Raw genomic sequence first — 13,734 nt, 5'->3', positions numbered from 1 at the left:
AGTCCCACCGCTAAGAGGAAACTTTTTCCTTATCGGTCCTAGACGATTTTCGACGTGATATCACTGTAATATAGACGGTTTCTAACAATATATATCATAACACCAAACTCGCTACTACTATTATTTACCGAGTTATTAGCAAATAATGGATGGATGTACTACTCCGTCGACAAAACTCTGGAAATTTTTCTAAGTCCCACCGCTAAGAGGAAACTTTTTCCGTATCGGTCCTAGACGATTTTCGACGTGATATCACTGTAATATAGACGGTTTCTAACAATATATATCATGACACCAAACTCGCTACAATTATTATTTATCGAGTTATTAGCAAATAATGGACGGATGTACTACTCCGTCGACAAAACTCTGGAAATTTTTCTAAGTCCCACCGCTAAGAGGAAACTTTTTCCGTATCGGTCCTAGACGATTTTCGACGTGATATCACTGTAATATAGACGGTTTCTAACAATATATATCATAACACCAAACTCGCCACAATTATTATTTATCGAGTTATTAGCAAATAATGGACGGATGTACTACTCCGTCGGACGTTCGACGAAAATTTTTCTAAGTCCCACCGCTAAGAGGAAACTTTTTCCGTATCGGTCCTAGACGATTTTCGACGTGATATCACTGTAATATAGACGGTTTCTAACAATATATATCATAACACCAAACTCGCTACAATTATTATTTATCGAGTTATTAGCAAATAATGGACGGATGTACTACTCCGTCGACAAAACTCTGGAAATTTTTCTAAGTCCCACCGCTAAGAGGAAACTTTTTCCGTATCGGTCCTAGACGATTTTCGACGTGATATCACTGTAATATAGACGGTTTCTAACAATATATATCATAACACCAAACTCGCTACAATTATTATTTATCGAGTTATTAGCAAATAATGGACGGATGTACTACTCCGTCGACAAAACTCTGGAAATTTTTCTAAGTCCCACCGCTAAGAGGAAACTTTTTCCGTATCGGTCCTAGACGATTTTCGACGTGATATCACTGTAATATAGACGGTTTCTAACAATATATATCATAACACCAAACTCGCTACAATTATTATTTATCGAGTTATTAGCAAATAATGGACGGATGTACTACTCCGTCGACAAAACTCTGGAAATTTTTCTAAGTCCCACCGCTAAGAGGAAACTTTTTCCGTATCGGTCCTAGACGATTTTCGACGTGATATCACTGTAATATAGACGGTTTCTAACAATATATATCATAACACCAAACTCGCTACAATTATTATTTATCGAGTTATTAGCAAATAATGGACGGATGTACTTCTCCGTCGACAAAACTCTGGAAATTTTTCTAAGTCCCACCGCTAAGAGGAAACTTTTTCCGTATCGGTCCTAGACGATTTTCGACGTGATATCACTGTAATATAGACGGTTTCTAACAATATATATCATAACACCAAACTCGCTACAATTATTATTTACCGAGTTATTAGCAAATAATGGACGGATGTACTACTCCGTCGACAAAACTCTGGAAATTTTTCTAAGTCCCACCGCTAAGAGGAAACTTTTTCCGTATCGGTCCTAGACGATTTTCGACGTGATATCACTGTAATATAGACGGTTTCTAACAATATATATCATAACACCAAACTCGCTACAATTATTATTTATCGAGTTATTAGCAAATAATGGACGGATGTACTACTCCGTCGGACGTTCGACGAAAATTTTTCTAAGTCCCACCGCTAAGAGGAAACTTTTTCCTTATCGGTCCTAGACGATTTTCGACGTGATATCACTGTAATATAGACGGTTTCTAACAATATATATCATAACACCAAACTCGCTACTACTATTATTTACCGAGTTATTAGCAAATAATGGATGGATGTACTACTCCGTCGACAAAACTCTGGAAATTTTTCTAAGTCCCACCGCTAAGAGGAAACTTTTTCCGTATCGGTCCTAGACGATTTTCGACGTGATATCACTGTAATATAGACGGTTTCTAACAATATATATCATAACACCAAACTCGCTACTACTATTATTTACCGAGTTATTAGCAAACAATGGACGGATGTACTACTCCGTCGGACGTTCGACGAAAATTTTTCTAAGTCCCACCGCTAAGAGGAAACTTTTTCCGTATCGGTCCTAGACGATTTTCGACGTGATATCACTGTAATATAGACGGTTTCTAACAATATATATCATAACACCAAACTCGCTACAATTATTATTTATCGAGTTATTAGCAAATAATGGACGGATGTACTACTCCGTCGAGAAAACTCTGGAAATTTTTCCAAGTCCCACCGCTAAGAGGAAACTTTTTCCGTATCGGTCCTAGACGATTTTCGACGTGATATCACTGTAATATAGACGGTTTCTAACAATATATATCATAACACCAAACTCGCTACTACTATTATTTACCGAGTTATTAGCAAATAATGGATGGATGTACTACTCCGTCGACAAAACTCTGGAAATTTTTCTAAGTCCCACCGCTAAGAGGAATCTTTTTCCGTATCGGTCCTAGACGATTTTCGACGTGATATCACTGTAATATAGACGGTTTCTAACAATATATATCATAACACCAAACTCGCTACTACTATTATTTACCGAGTTATTAGCAAATAATGGACGGATGTACTACTCCGTCGACAAAACTCTGGAAATTTTTCTAAGTCCCACCGCTAAGAGGAAACTTTTTCCGTATCGGTCCTAGACGATTTTCGACGTGATATCACTGTAATATAGACGGTTTCTAACAATATATATCATAACACCAAACTCGCTACAATTATTATTTATCGAGTTATTAGCAAATAATGGACGGATGTACTACTCCGTCGAGAAAACTCTGGAAATTTTTCCAAGTCCCACCGCTAAGAGGAAACTTTTTCCGTATCGGTCCTAGACGATTTTCGACGTGATATCACTGTAATATAGACGGTTTCTAACAATATATATCATAACACCAAACTCGCTACTACTATTATTTACCGAGTTATTAGCAAATAATGGATGGATGTACTACTCCGTCGACAAAACTCTGGAAATTTTTCTAAGTCCCACCGCTAAGAGGAAACTTTTTCCGTATCGGTCCTAGACGATTTTCGACGTGATATCACTGTAATATAGACGGTTTCTAACAATATATATCATAACACCAAACTCGCTACTACTATTATTTACCGAGTTATTAGCAAACAATGGACGGATGTACTACTCCGTCGACAAAACTCTGGAAATTTTTCTAACCGTCGTTATATGGTTCGTTTACCCTTCCGAAGGGCCCATCCGATCGACATCGGCAATTCCTACCGCATCGCCCACCGGATGCTGACGCGTCTCGAGACGCGGCTACGTTCGAATCCTCCATTGTTTGACGAGTACGATGCGTTCTTGCGCGAATATCTGAACCTTGGGCATATGCGGAAAGTTCCTCCGTCTCTTCAAGACGGCCCTCAAACCGTGTACATTCCGCATCACGCGGTGATTCGAGAAAGCAGCGTAACTACTCATCTTCGGGTAGTATTCAATGCGTCGAGTCTCACAAGCAACGGGACCTCGTTAAATGACCATTTGTTGATTGGACCCAAACTGCAAACGGATCTCCCGACAATAATATTGCGGTGTCGCCAATATCGGTACTTGTTAACCGCCGATGTTACAAAAATGTACCGTCAAATTCTTGTAAATCCGCAGGACGTCGATTATCAACGTATCCTATGGCGGTCGTCCCCGTCTGATTCCGTCGATCGGTATCAGTTGTTGACCGTAACCTATGACACAGCACCGGCCCCCTTCCTGGCTCTTCGGGTCTTGAAACAACTCGTCGAAGACGAAGGGTCAAATTTTCCGTTGGCCGTGAGCGTCCTCCAAAACCATCTTTATGTGGATGATTGCGTTTTTGGCGCGTCCGACGAGTCACGTTTAACCGAAACGCGTAATCAGTTGATCACGTTGCTCAGCAAAGCGCACTTCCAGTTGCATAAGTGGACGACCAACGCTCCACATCTTCTTCGCGACATCAGTCCGCATGACCGTGGAACAGGGCTTGAGAAAATATTACAGTTCGACGAAACTGTGAAAGTCCTTGGAGTCGCCTGGAGTCCAGATGCCGATGCATTTCGCTTCCGCGTGACGCTTCCCCATCATTCCGCAGGCACCAAACGAGCGATCCTTTCCACGATCGCTCGCCTTTTCGATCCCTTAGGCTGGGTCACTCCCACCACCGTCTATGCCAAAATTCTTATGCAACAGCTGTGGTTGAAAAAATGCAGTTGGGACGCCCCACTTCCATCAACCTTTCTCGATCGCTGGACGATATATAACGCGGAATTACCTGCCCTCAAGTCCCTTGCGATTCCTCGATGGACGCACCAAACTCTCGATATCGCCTCATGCGAACTCCATGGCTTTGCCGACGCATCTACCGTCGCCTATGCCGCTGTCGTGTATCTGCGCGTCGTCACCTCGTCCGGTCACATTGTCGTGTCTCTTCTCGCCGCCAAATCCAAAGTCGCTCCTGTCAAACCGCTGACTGTTCCACGGCTCGAACTTTCCGCCGCCCTCTTACTAGCTCGCCTCATCGTGTTCGTGAGACAAGCGCTGCATGACCTTCCGAATGAGATCCCGTGTTATTGCTGGACGGATTCGACAATCACCCTCTGTTGGCTTCGTCAACCGGCGTCGAGATGGAAAACATTCGTCGCGAATCGGGTGGCTCAAATCGCCTCCTCCCTACCGGATGCCATGTGGCGACATGTACCGTCCGAGGAGAATCCCGCAGATTGTGCCTCCCGCGGCTTACTTCCGTCCCAACTATTGCACCACGATCTTTGGTGGAAGGGACCACAGTGGATGCAACTGTCGACCGACCAATGGCCTCCAAATATCCCGGTCGCATCGCCTGACGCGCGCGCGGAGGAACGTCCGACCCTCTCTTTTAACCTTGTACTGCCTAGCACACCGTGGGAGCTACGTGACCGGTTTTCATCCTGGCCAAAATTATTAAGGGTCACCGCGTATATTTTCCGTTTCGTCGAGCGAATTCGGAAACGTCCCGTTTCGCGTTTACGCGTTGGAAGCCGAGCTCTCGACGCGTCAGAAATCCGAGGTGCAAAGAATTTCTGGCTCCGACAGATACAACGTGACCTTTTTCCTGAGGAGATTCAGTCTCTTCGTCAACATCGTCCGCTCAACCAAAAGAGCTCCCTGCTCTCCCTTAATCCATATATAGACAAAGACGGCTTAATTCGCGTGGGCGGACGATTAAAAAACGCCAAGTTGTCGGAGCAAGAAAAACATCCGATTATCGTTAAGTCGCATCCACTCTTAGACGTCATCATCGTGCATGCTCATCTGCGAGCCCTCCATGCTGGATCTCATTTAACGCTGAGCATTCTTCGCCAAGAATATTGGATTCTACGCGCGCGTCCAATAGTACGAGCCCTTCTTCATAAGTGCGTTGCATGCGTCCGCGAGAAAGCAAAGCAACAAAGCGCGCTTATGGGAGACCTCCCGGACTTTCGAGTTACGCGCTCGGCTCGTCCGTTTTTGCATTGCGGTCTCGATTATGCCGGCCCAATTCAAACACGCACATCTCCGGGTCGCGGACATCATTCTCGCAAATCCTACATCGCCTTATTTATTTGTATGGTCGTCAAAGCCGTTCATTTGGAACTTGTTAGCGATTACTCGACTGTAGCGTTCCTTGCCGCGTACAACCGCTTCTGCTCTCGGCGCGGTATTCCCAACGCCCTGTACTCAGATAATGGCACAACGTTTACCGGCGCGAATCGAGAACTCGCGACGGCGTTTCGAGAAGCCACTCGCGATCCTACAATGCTCAATCGGCTAGCCACCGATAATGTCACGTGGCACTTCACGCCGCCTTCCGCTCCTCATTTCGGAGGATTGTGGGAGGCCGGCATTCGTAGCGTCAAATATCACCTCAAACGAGTTGTTGGAGCCCACACATTGACCTTCGAAGAATTTTCGACTTTGCTCTGTCAAGTAGAAGCATGTTTGAACTCCCACCCACTCGCCGCGGCGTCGGATAATTTCGATGTGCCCTAACGCCTGGGCATTTTTTGATCGGATCGGCGCTAACCGCTGTACCGGCTCCATCGCTGCTCGATCAAAAGGAATCGCGTCTCTCGCGTTGGCAATTGTTCCAACAAATGATGGAAAGTTTCTGGCACCGATGGTCGCATGACTACATGCATGGTCTCCAACAACGCGTCAAGTGGAAAACCCCTCAGTCGAATATTACCGTCGGACAGTTAGTTTTATTGCGGCATGCGAATCTACCCCCGTGTAAATGGGAACTTGGTCGCATCTCCGCTTGTCACCCCGGCGATGATGGCATTACGCGCGTTGTCACGGTGAAAACCGCTAATTCCGAATATAAGCGACCCATTGTTAAAGTATGCGTGCTTCCGATCGATTTACCGTCCGATTAAATCTTAATCGCAGAGTTGCATCGTGCGACGCATCGACATCGCCTCTTCGAGTGCAAGAAGTTGATTGTACATATCTGTAAATAGGCATAACCGCCGTCTCAGTTTCGTGTGCGTACCATTAGATTTATCTGCGCCTCGTTCGTCGTGTTTACGTTCCCGACATTGTACATACGCGTCCTGTATATATATATATATATATATATATATATATATATATATATATATATATATATATGTCTCATTCTATCGTGTATCACCCACAGTTCATGGCGGGCGGGACGTGTCTTGCCAGTGGTCCACGGCGGGCGGTGCCTTCAAATATATGAATCATTCTTGTTTGCGGTTCCCGTCCTGCGGTACTGTTCGACTAGTCAATTTCGGATCTCTAAAGAAATCCGAGGCGGGCGGTATGTTTAGGATTAAACGTAGCAATAAGGTAATTTTAAGTCTGTTCGAGACCCCGCGCTACAACCCTGGGGAGCGCCCCGGGGTCCCGTCTACCATGTCAACTCGATCCTGCGAATCACGTGTGCGCGACGCCTTTTGTTTTCGGCGTTTCTCGGAATCGCGCGCAGCCGATACGCGATCACGTGATCGATGGGAATCACCAGCGATCGCCTCATTACCGTCGCCGTTGAGAAGTGTGCAATTCGCTCTCGACACGTCTCATTACACACACGCTCGCGCCCATCGTTGTTCTCTTCGTTTCGTCGCTGCTTCTCGGCATCCGATTTTCATCTCACTATTATAGTTTACGCGAGTGTGTTTACATTAAAGAGTTTATATAACGTTACACCCGTGCTTGGTGACTTTTTCTATCCTTCCTTTGCTCTCTTGGCCATTCTCTCCCGTTCCTTCCTTCACATTTTCACTCATTAGCAATTCCGAGCTCCCTCCTGTGTTCGCACCCGATCCTATTTCCCATACAGTCCACTCCTCAAAACTCTCGTCCCGGGTTCCCGAACAACAACAAATAAGGATGAGGGACAATTGGCCGCATTAAGTCGGCAATATATCGAAATAAAATACGACGTAAAATTAATTTTAAATAAATTAGAGAATATTGAAAGATTATTAAATGTTAGAGTAACGGGTGGAAGCAGCCATGACGAATTAGATAATAATTTTCTAAATCAATTACCATTAGCGTCGGTAGTTGCCATCAACGATTTTGATACGATGTTATCAGAACACACAGAAAAATTTAATTCGCTGGTTTGTATTTACTGTTGTTTGGTATGTGGTTCATATATATATAAGACAATTAATTATTCGGTGGGATAAAGTAAACGGAAATATGTTTCTCTGTAAACAAAGAAACGACAATTAAAGTTTACTATTATCACTTCTTTATCTACACTACTAATCTTTGGAAATAATAACTTTTAATCTTTATATTTTGCACGTGTGCTCTATTGCGTGATGACTATATCTCTCCTCAATTCTTCTGTAGGGATATTGGCGCTGCCGCGCCACTCCCCTAGGCACGCGCCTAGAGAATATGCTCCGACGAGGTTGGCACTCTCAACCTCGGGCAATGCAGGCGAGAGAACCGCCGATGTACTCTCTCGCTGCCTGACTCTCGATCGAGACAGACGTCTCGATCCTACGCTCTCGAAGTGAAGTCGAATAAAGTTGTTCTGTTACATACACGAGTTTATCACTATCGATAAAAAGTCTCCCAGCGGTTCTGTGCGGAGTAGGCTGCATCTTGGTTCCGCATATATTCGCGAGACCCTTAAACCTACACTTCTACCAAGCGCCGCTCCATCTATCGGTGACTAAAATAGGAGACGCGCGGCAAATTCAAAAACTAAAGAAGGTATACTTTCTTTACATCCCCCCCCCCCCCAGGGTGAAAATTCCTAGAATTATCAGTCTTCGTCTCCGTCTTCTGATGTTGGAAGTAATTTTGTTATGTGGAAGAATCCAGTTTCCTGTTTCCGTTTTCCTGTTTTTATTTTGTATAATGAATCTGATATCTTTTCTATTATTTCGAATGGTCCAATTCTCAGTTCATCTAATTTCTTTCTGTTCAACTTATTGCCATTTTCTATATATACTAGATCGCCTGTGTTAAACCGGTGATTCTTTCTATTCTTATTAAATATCTTTTTATTATATTCGTGTGATTTTCTTGTTCTTTCTAGAGCTAGTTCTTTATCTCTTATCCAATTTTCTTTATTGTTTCTTCTTTTTATTTCCTCGGGTAAAATACTGGTATCTGTGCCATCTAATAAATACTTAGACGTAAAGCCAGTGACCGTATGCTCTGTTTTATTGTATTTATTAATACATTCTCCAGCAATTGTTGTCCAAGCTTTTTTTTTCTTTCTTCTCATTTATCTTACATCTTATCCTATTGACTAGTGTCTGATTCAGTCTCTCGTTCAGGCCGTTGGAGAAGGGCGCATTGACGGCCGTAAAAATCAATCTAACGTCATTTTCTACCAGGAACTCCTTAAATTCTCTTGAGTTTATTCCCGGGTATTGATCTGCAAGTATTATTCCAACTTTGTCTGTTTCTAGCACCTTATTTACCAGTTTGATGAAGTCCGTTGCACTCTGAATTTTTGACGTTACAATAAACGCGTATCTTGTAAAGTGATCCACCAGCAGGTGGAGGTATCTTTTTGTAGATCTTTGTCCTCCGAAGCCTCCAATGGTGTCTATTGACATTATTTGAAATGGTTTTGTTGCTGGCCCCAATTGTGACATCAGTCCATATTTTCCTTGCCCTCTGGATTTGTTCTTAATACATGTTTCACAGTTTTGGCATATTTTTTTTATGTTTGCAGTTATACTCTTAGCTGTATAATAAGGGCATACCCTATTCATCATTTGTTTAATCCCTATATGGCACCATTCAGAATGTATTTCTTTAATTAACTCTAAGCTCAACTTTTCAGATAAAATTATCTTTTCTTTATTTCTAACTTTTTTATAGAACACTCCATCCTTTTCTATTAATTTTGTTTTGGTTTTCCGCAGTGTTCTATTTTCTTTTTGATCTGTTTTTATCTCATTTATTTTTATTAAATTAACTATTTTTAGCATTTCTTCTGTATTTTCGAGTGGTTCTAGTACCGGATTTCTGCTCAAACTATCTGCTTCGGCGTTATCTTTTCCCGGAATATATTTAATTTCAAAATCGTATTGTGACAAATAATAAGTCAACTCCCCAAGTTCTTCATCCGTTCTCGCTTTTATATTCATACCTTCCAATGGTTTATGGTCTGAAAATATCGTGAACTTTCTTCCAATCAGCCAGTGTTGCCAATACTTTACCGCTTCCTTAATTGCCAAGCATTCTAAATAAATTGCTTTTTTTCTTTTTTGTGAATCGTTCAATTTTTTTGAAAAATATGCCACTGGCTTTTCTTTACCATTGCTTTGTATCTGTTTAAATATTGCACCAATGCCTTCTAGTGATGCGTCTGTGTAATTTCTTATTGGTAAATTCTTATCAAATATTTCCAACACTGGTTGAGAACACAATAACTTCTTTATATCTGTAAAAGATTTTTCGCACTCTTCAGACCATATAAATTTCTCATTTTTTCGTAATAGTTTGTGTAATGGGTCTAGCAGTATTGAGCTTTTCGGTATATATTCATGATAGAAGTTTATTTTTCCGAGAAACTGTCTAATATTCTTTTGGGTCTTTGGAGTGGGAAAATTTTGTATCGAGATTAAGTTGTCTTTCACTGGTCTTACTGTATTGTGTTCTATTATGTGTCCGAGATATTTCACTGATTCTGTTGCAAATGTACATTTTTTTAATTTTAGTCTGAAACCTTCATTTACTATTGCTTTTATTACTTTTTCTATGTGTTCCATATGTTCTTTGAATGATTCTGAAAAAATTAAGATGTCGTCTATGTAATTTTCTGAAAAGTCTTTTAAATTGTGCTTTCTTAAGATATTGGATAAAATTCTCTGGAAGATAGCTGGTGATGTTTTTAGTCCGAACGGTAAACACGTCCATTGGAAGTGCCCCTCTTGTGTAACAAATCCTGTTTTCTGTCTATCTTCGATGCGTAATGGAATTGACCAAAAAGCGGAATTTATATCTAGTAAGGTGAAGTATTTACAGTTTCTTGTTTTTATTATTAAATCTTCTATTAATGGGAACGGTTGAGCTTGTGGTATAACTATTTTGTTCAGTTCGCGAAAATCTATGCACAATCTTGATCTTTTGTTTTCATCTCTTTTGAATGCTAGAGTTACTGGTGCTGCAAACGGGCTGTAAGATTCTTCAATTAACTTATTTTCTAATCATTTTGCCACTTGATTTTCTATTTCTTTTTTATCCTCTATGGTGCATCTATATGGCCTCTTACTACAATATCTATCGACCAGTAAGTCTATTCGAGCTTCGTAGTCTGAAACGGTGCCTACATCATATTTATTTTTTGCGAATATGATGTTATATTTTTCTATAAGTTTTTTTATCTTTATTTTTTTTATACCGTCCAAGTGATCTAGATCCATCCTAAATTCGTCTTCATTCACATGTTCGTTAAAATTTACTTTAACTTCTTTTATTTCTTCATTCTTATACGATGTACTTATTTTTTTCTATCTGTGTTTCCTTCTTTTGATATATTTGTAAATTTTCATCCTGAATTAGTTTGAACTTCTTTATTATGTCTAAGCCAATTAAAAAATCTTCAAAATCGTTTCTTTCTACAATGAATACGTCAATGTATTCCTCTTTCTCAAAAATTTTTACTTTAATGGTTACTAAACCTTTTGTTTGTGTCACACCATTGACTGTTTTTAAAAATATTTTATTTATATCTTCTGTCTTTTTTTTTTATTTTGACTAATTTTGAATTTATTAGAGAGACTTGCGAACCTGGATCGTATGTTCCATTTACCTCTAACTTCTCTTCTAATAGTACTTTTATTTTAATCAATGGTGTGATCATTAGTTTTTTTGTTCTGTATTTAAATCCACCTCTATCACTGAATTGCTTCCAATTACTCTGGTTTCATTTCCATTTTTCTTTTTGAACCAGCATGAATCCTCTGGATGATATCTAATACCTTTGTTCAGTTTTTCACAGTTTTTACATGGCTTTTTCTCTTCGAATTTCTTCTTATTGTCTTGTCTTTCCTCTTTCTTCTTTATAAAACTGTTCTTACTCACAAGATTTTCACATTTTCTAATTTCGTGTAGTAGTCCAGTTGAATTTTCACAATTTTCTCTATCTATTTTATTCCTAACGAATTCAGGTAGTCCTGCTGCTATAAGCATCGTTAGAGTTTTTGTACCAATCTCATTGTCCATATCTAGCAATAGCTTCTCTTTCCTCATAGCATATTCCATTAGTGAACCTTCTTTATACCTATAGAATACAGCATATATTCCTGTATTCCATCCTTTGTCTGCAAATGACTCCAGGAATTTCTTTCTCCATTCAGACCATCCAGCCTCCATCGTCAACATTGTTAATGTTGCTGAGTGCCAGTCTAAACATGCCTTGTCCAGGAATAATCTCAGCATCTCAATCTTCGTATTATCTTCACTAATCTCAAATCTTCCACATTCCTTCTCAAATGTCTCCAACCATTGTTCTGTATTTGAGTGTTTACATACAAATTTTTCAACCATAAATTTTTCTGCTATGTTTCTTAGATTTAATTGGTTTCCTTTCTTCTGTGTGGATTCTACTATACTTGTTTCCACTATCTGTTCTAGGTATAAATCATTAAATATTAAATTACCATCTTGATCGAAGTAAGTATTGTCCATTTCCTTTGTGCATGTAATCCATATTGTCCTTTCTTGGCCTCTTTGATTAAAGCTTTTTTTCACTCTTTTATAATTCTCTGTTTTTATCAACTCATTATGGTTACTTGCAAACTTCTCAGCTTCTCTGGCAACACATACTTCTTATTGTCCTCTGTTGTAATAGAGGTTATAGCAACCACACTTGTCTTTTTGTCGCTTGGTGATGCCACACATTTAAATGCGAATTGCAGTTTTCTTGCCATTATAAACAAAAATTGTCGTTTTATAAGACAATTAATTATTCGGTGGGATAAAGTAAACGGAAATATGTTTCTCTGTAAACAAAGAAACGACAATTAAAGTTTACTATTATCACTTCTTTATCTACACTACTAATCTTTGGAAATAATAACTTTTAATCTTTATATTTTGCACGTGTGCTCTATTGCGTGATGACTATATCTCTCCTCAATTCTTCTACCAAGCGCCGCTCCATCTATCGGTGACTAAAATAGAAGACGCGCGGCAAATTCAAAAACTAAAGAAGGTATACTTTCTTTACATATATAATCTGTAATGTTGACATCAAATAAATAATGGCATATATTTTTCAGGTACAACTGTTATATTTAGTCGGTGGAGACACCAACAAAAAAATTATTTATAATATGCTTCGGAAAATTATGACAAATGAAGCAGCTACGAATTATTCCGGACAAGGAAAGAAGAAAAAATTATGTTAATGGTTGTAGAAAAATAACGCCATCTTACTGTTCACACAACTATATTATATTAATAAACTTGGTAGTATAAAACACATAAATGAAAAATATAACGTATCTACATATTGCAACGGTATCGCAGAGAACAGTCTTCTGTCTTATAATCGTCAGTCTTTGTGGTAACATAGATGGGTAACCTTACATGTAATACTATTAATATTGCACGGCGCCGATAGGCGTCGCTGTATAGCGGGATCTTCTTCATTTCTCCCACTTTCCGCTATGCAATCCCATATTGTTTATGCATCTGTCATGCACGATTCGCTTCAATCCTTTTGTCATTATATCGGCCAGATTGTTGTCAGTTGACACATATGACAATTCAACCTCGCCATCTTCAATCATTTCCCTGACAAAATGATATGCGATGTCAATATGTCTGGTGCGGCTTTTCTCTACTCTGCTGTTAGAGAAATATATCGCAGCTCGGTTGTCACAGTACACCATACATTTGCCTGAAACATAGCTAATTATTTTTGTCTCTGCAAGGAACATATTTACCCATTTAGCCTCTTTCATTGCATAGGATAGCGCAATATATTCGGCCTCCATGGTCGACAAGGCTATGCTTTGTTGCCTTTTGGTGCTCCAATGGATCATGTTTTTATCCAAGTACATTATCATTCCTGAGCATGATCGTCTTTGGTCTACGTCTCCTGCCCAATCAGCATCGCTGTATATATTTATTCTGGGCTTCCCTTCACACCGTTTATATATCAACTCGTACTCCTTCGTCT

The 13,734-nt window shown here is 40.1% G+C and overlaps 1 protein-coding gene across 1 annotated transcript; it reads left to right on the top strand.

The window, feature by feature from the left end:
* The first annotated feature begins 3,275 nt into the window (after positions 1–3,275).
* On the top strand, positions 3,276–5,250 carry LOC143363747 (uncharacterized). Its single transcript, XM_076804286.1, has 3 exons — positions 3,276–3,536; positions 3,714–5,035; positions 5,154–5,250. The coding sequence occupies exons 1-3, from the start codon at positions 3,276–3,278 to the stop codon at positions 5,248–5,250; spliced, it is 1,680 nt and encodes a 559-aa protein (XP_076660401.1).
* The last annotated feature ends 8,484 nt before the right edge of the window (positions 5,251–13,734 follow it).

The sequence above is a fragment of the Halictus rubicundus genome, unplaced genomic scaffold (assembly GCF_050948215.1).
Source record: "Halictus rubicundus isolate RS-2024b unplaced genomic scaffold, iyHalRubi1_principal scaffold0111, whole genome shotgun sequence".
NCBI lineage: Eukaryota > Metazoa > Arthropoda > Insecta > Hymenoptera > Halictidae > Halictus > Halictus rubicundus.
This window is presented reverse-complemented; position numbering and strand designations above follow the sequence as displayed.

What these genes read in the sequence shown, in the direction of transcription:
- LOC143363747 (XM_076804286.1), top strand. Translation starts at nt 3,276, where the DNA reads ATGGTTCGTTTACCCTTCCGAAGGGCCCATCCGATCGACATCGGCAAT. An exon ending in GCGTAACTACTCATCTTCGG is followed by an intron (nt 3,537 to 3,713) that starts GTAGTATTCAAT and finishes GTAAATCCGCAG; the next exon opens with GACGTCGATTATCAACGTAT. An exon ending in AAATTATTAAGGGTCACCGC is followed by an intron (nt 5,036 to 5,153) that starts GTATATTTTCCG and finishes TGGCTCCGACAG; the next exon opens with ATACAACGTGACCTTTTTCC.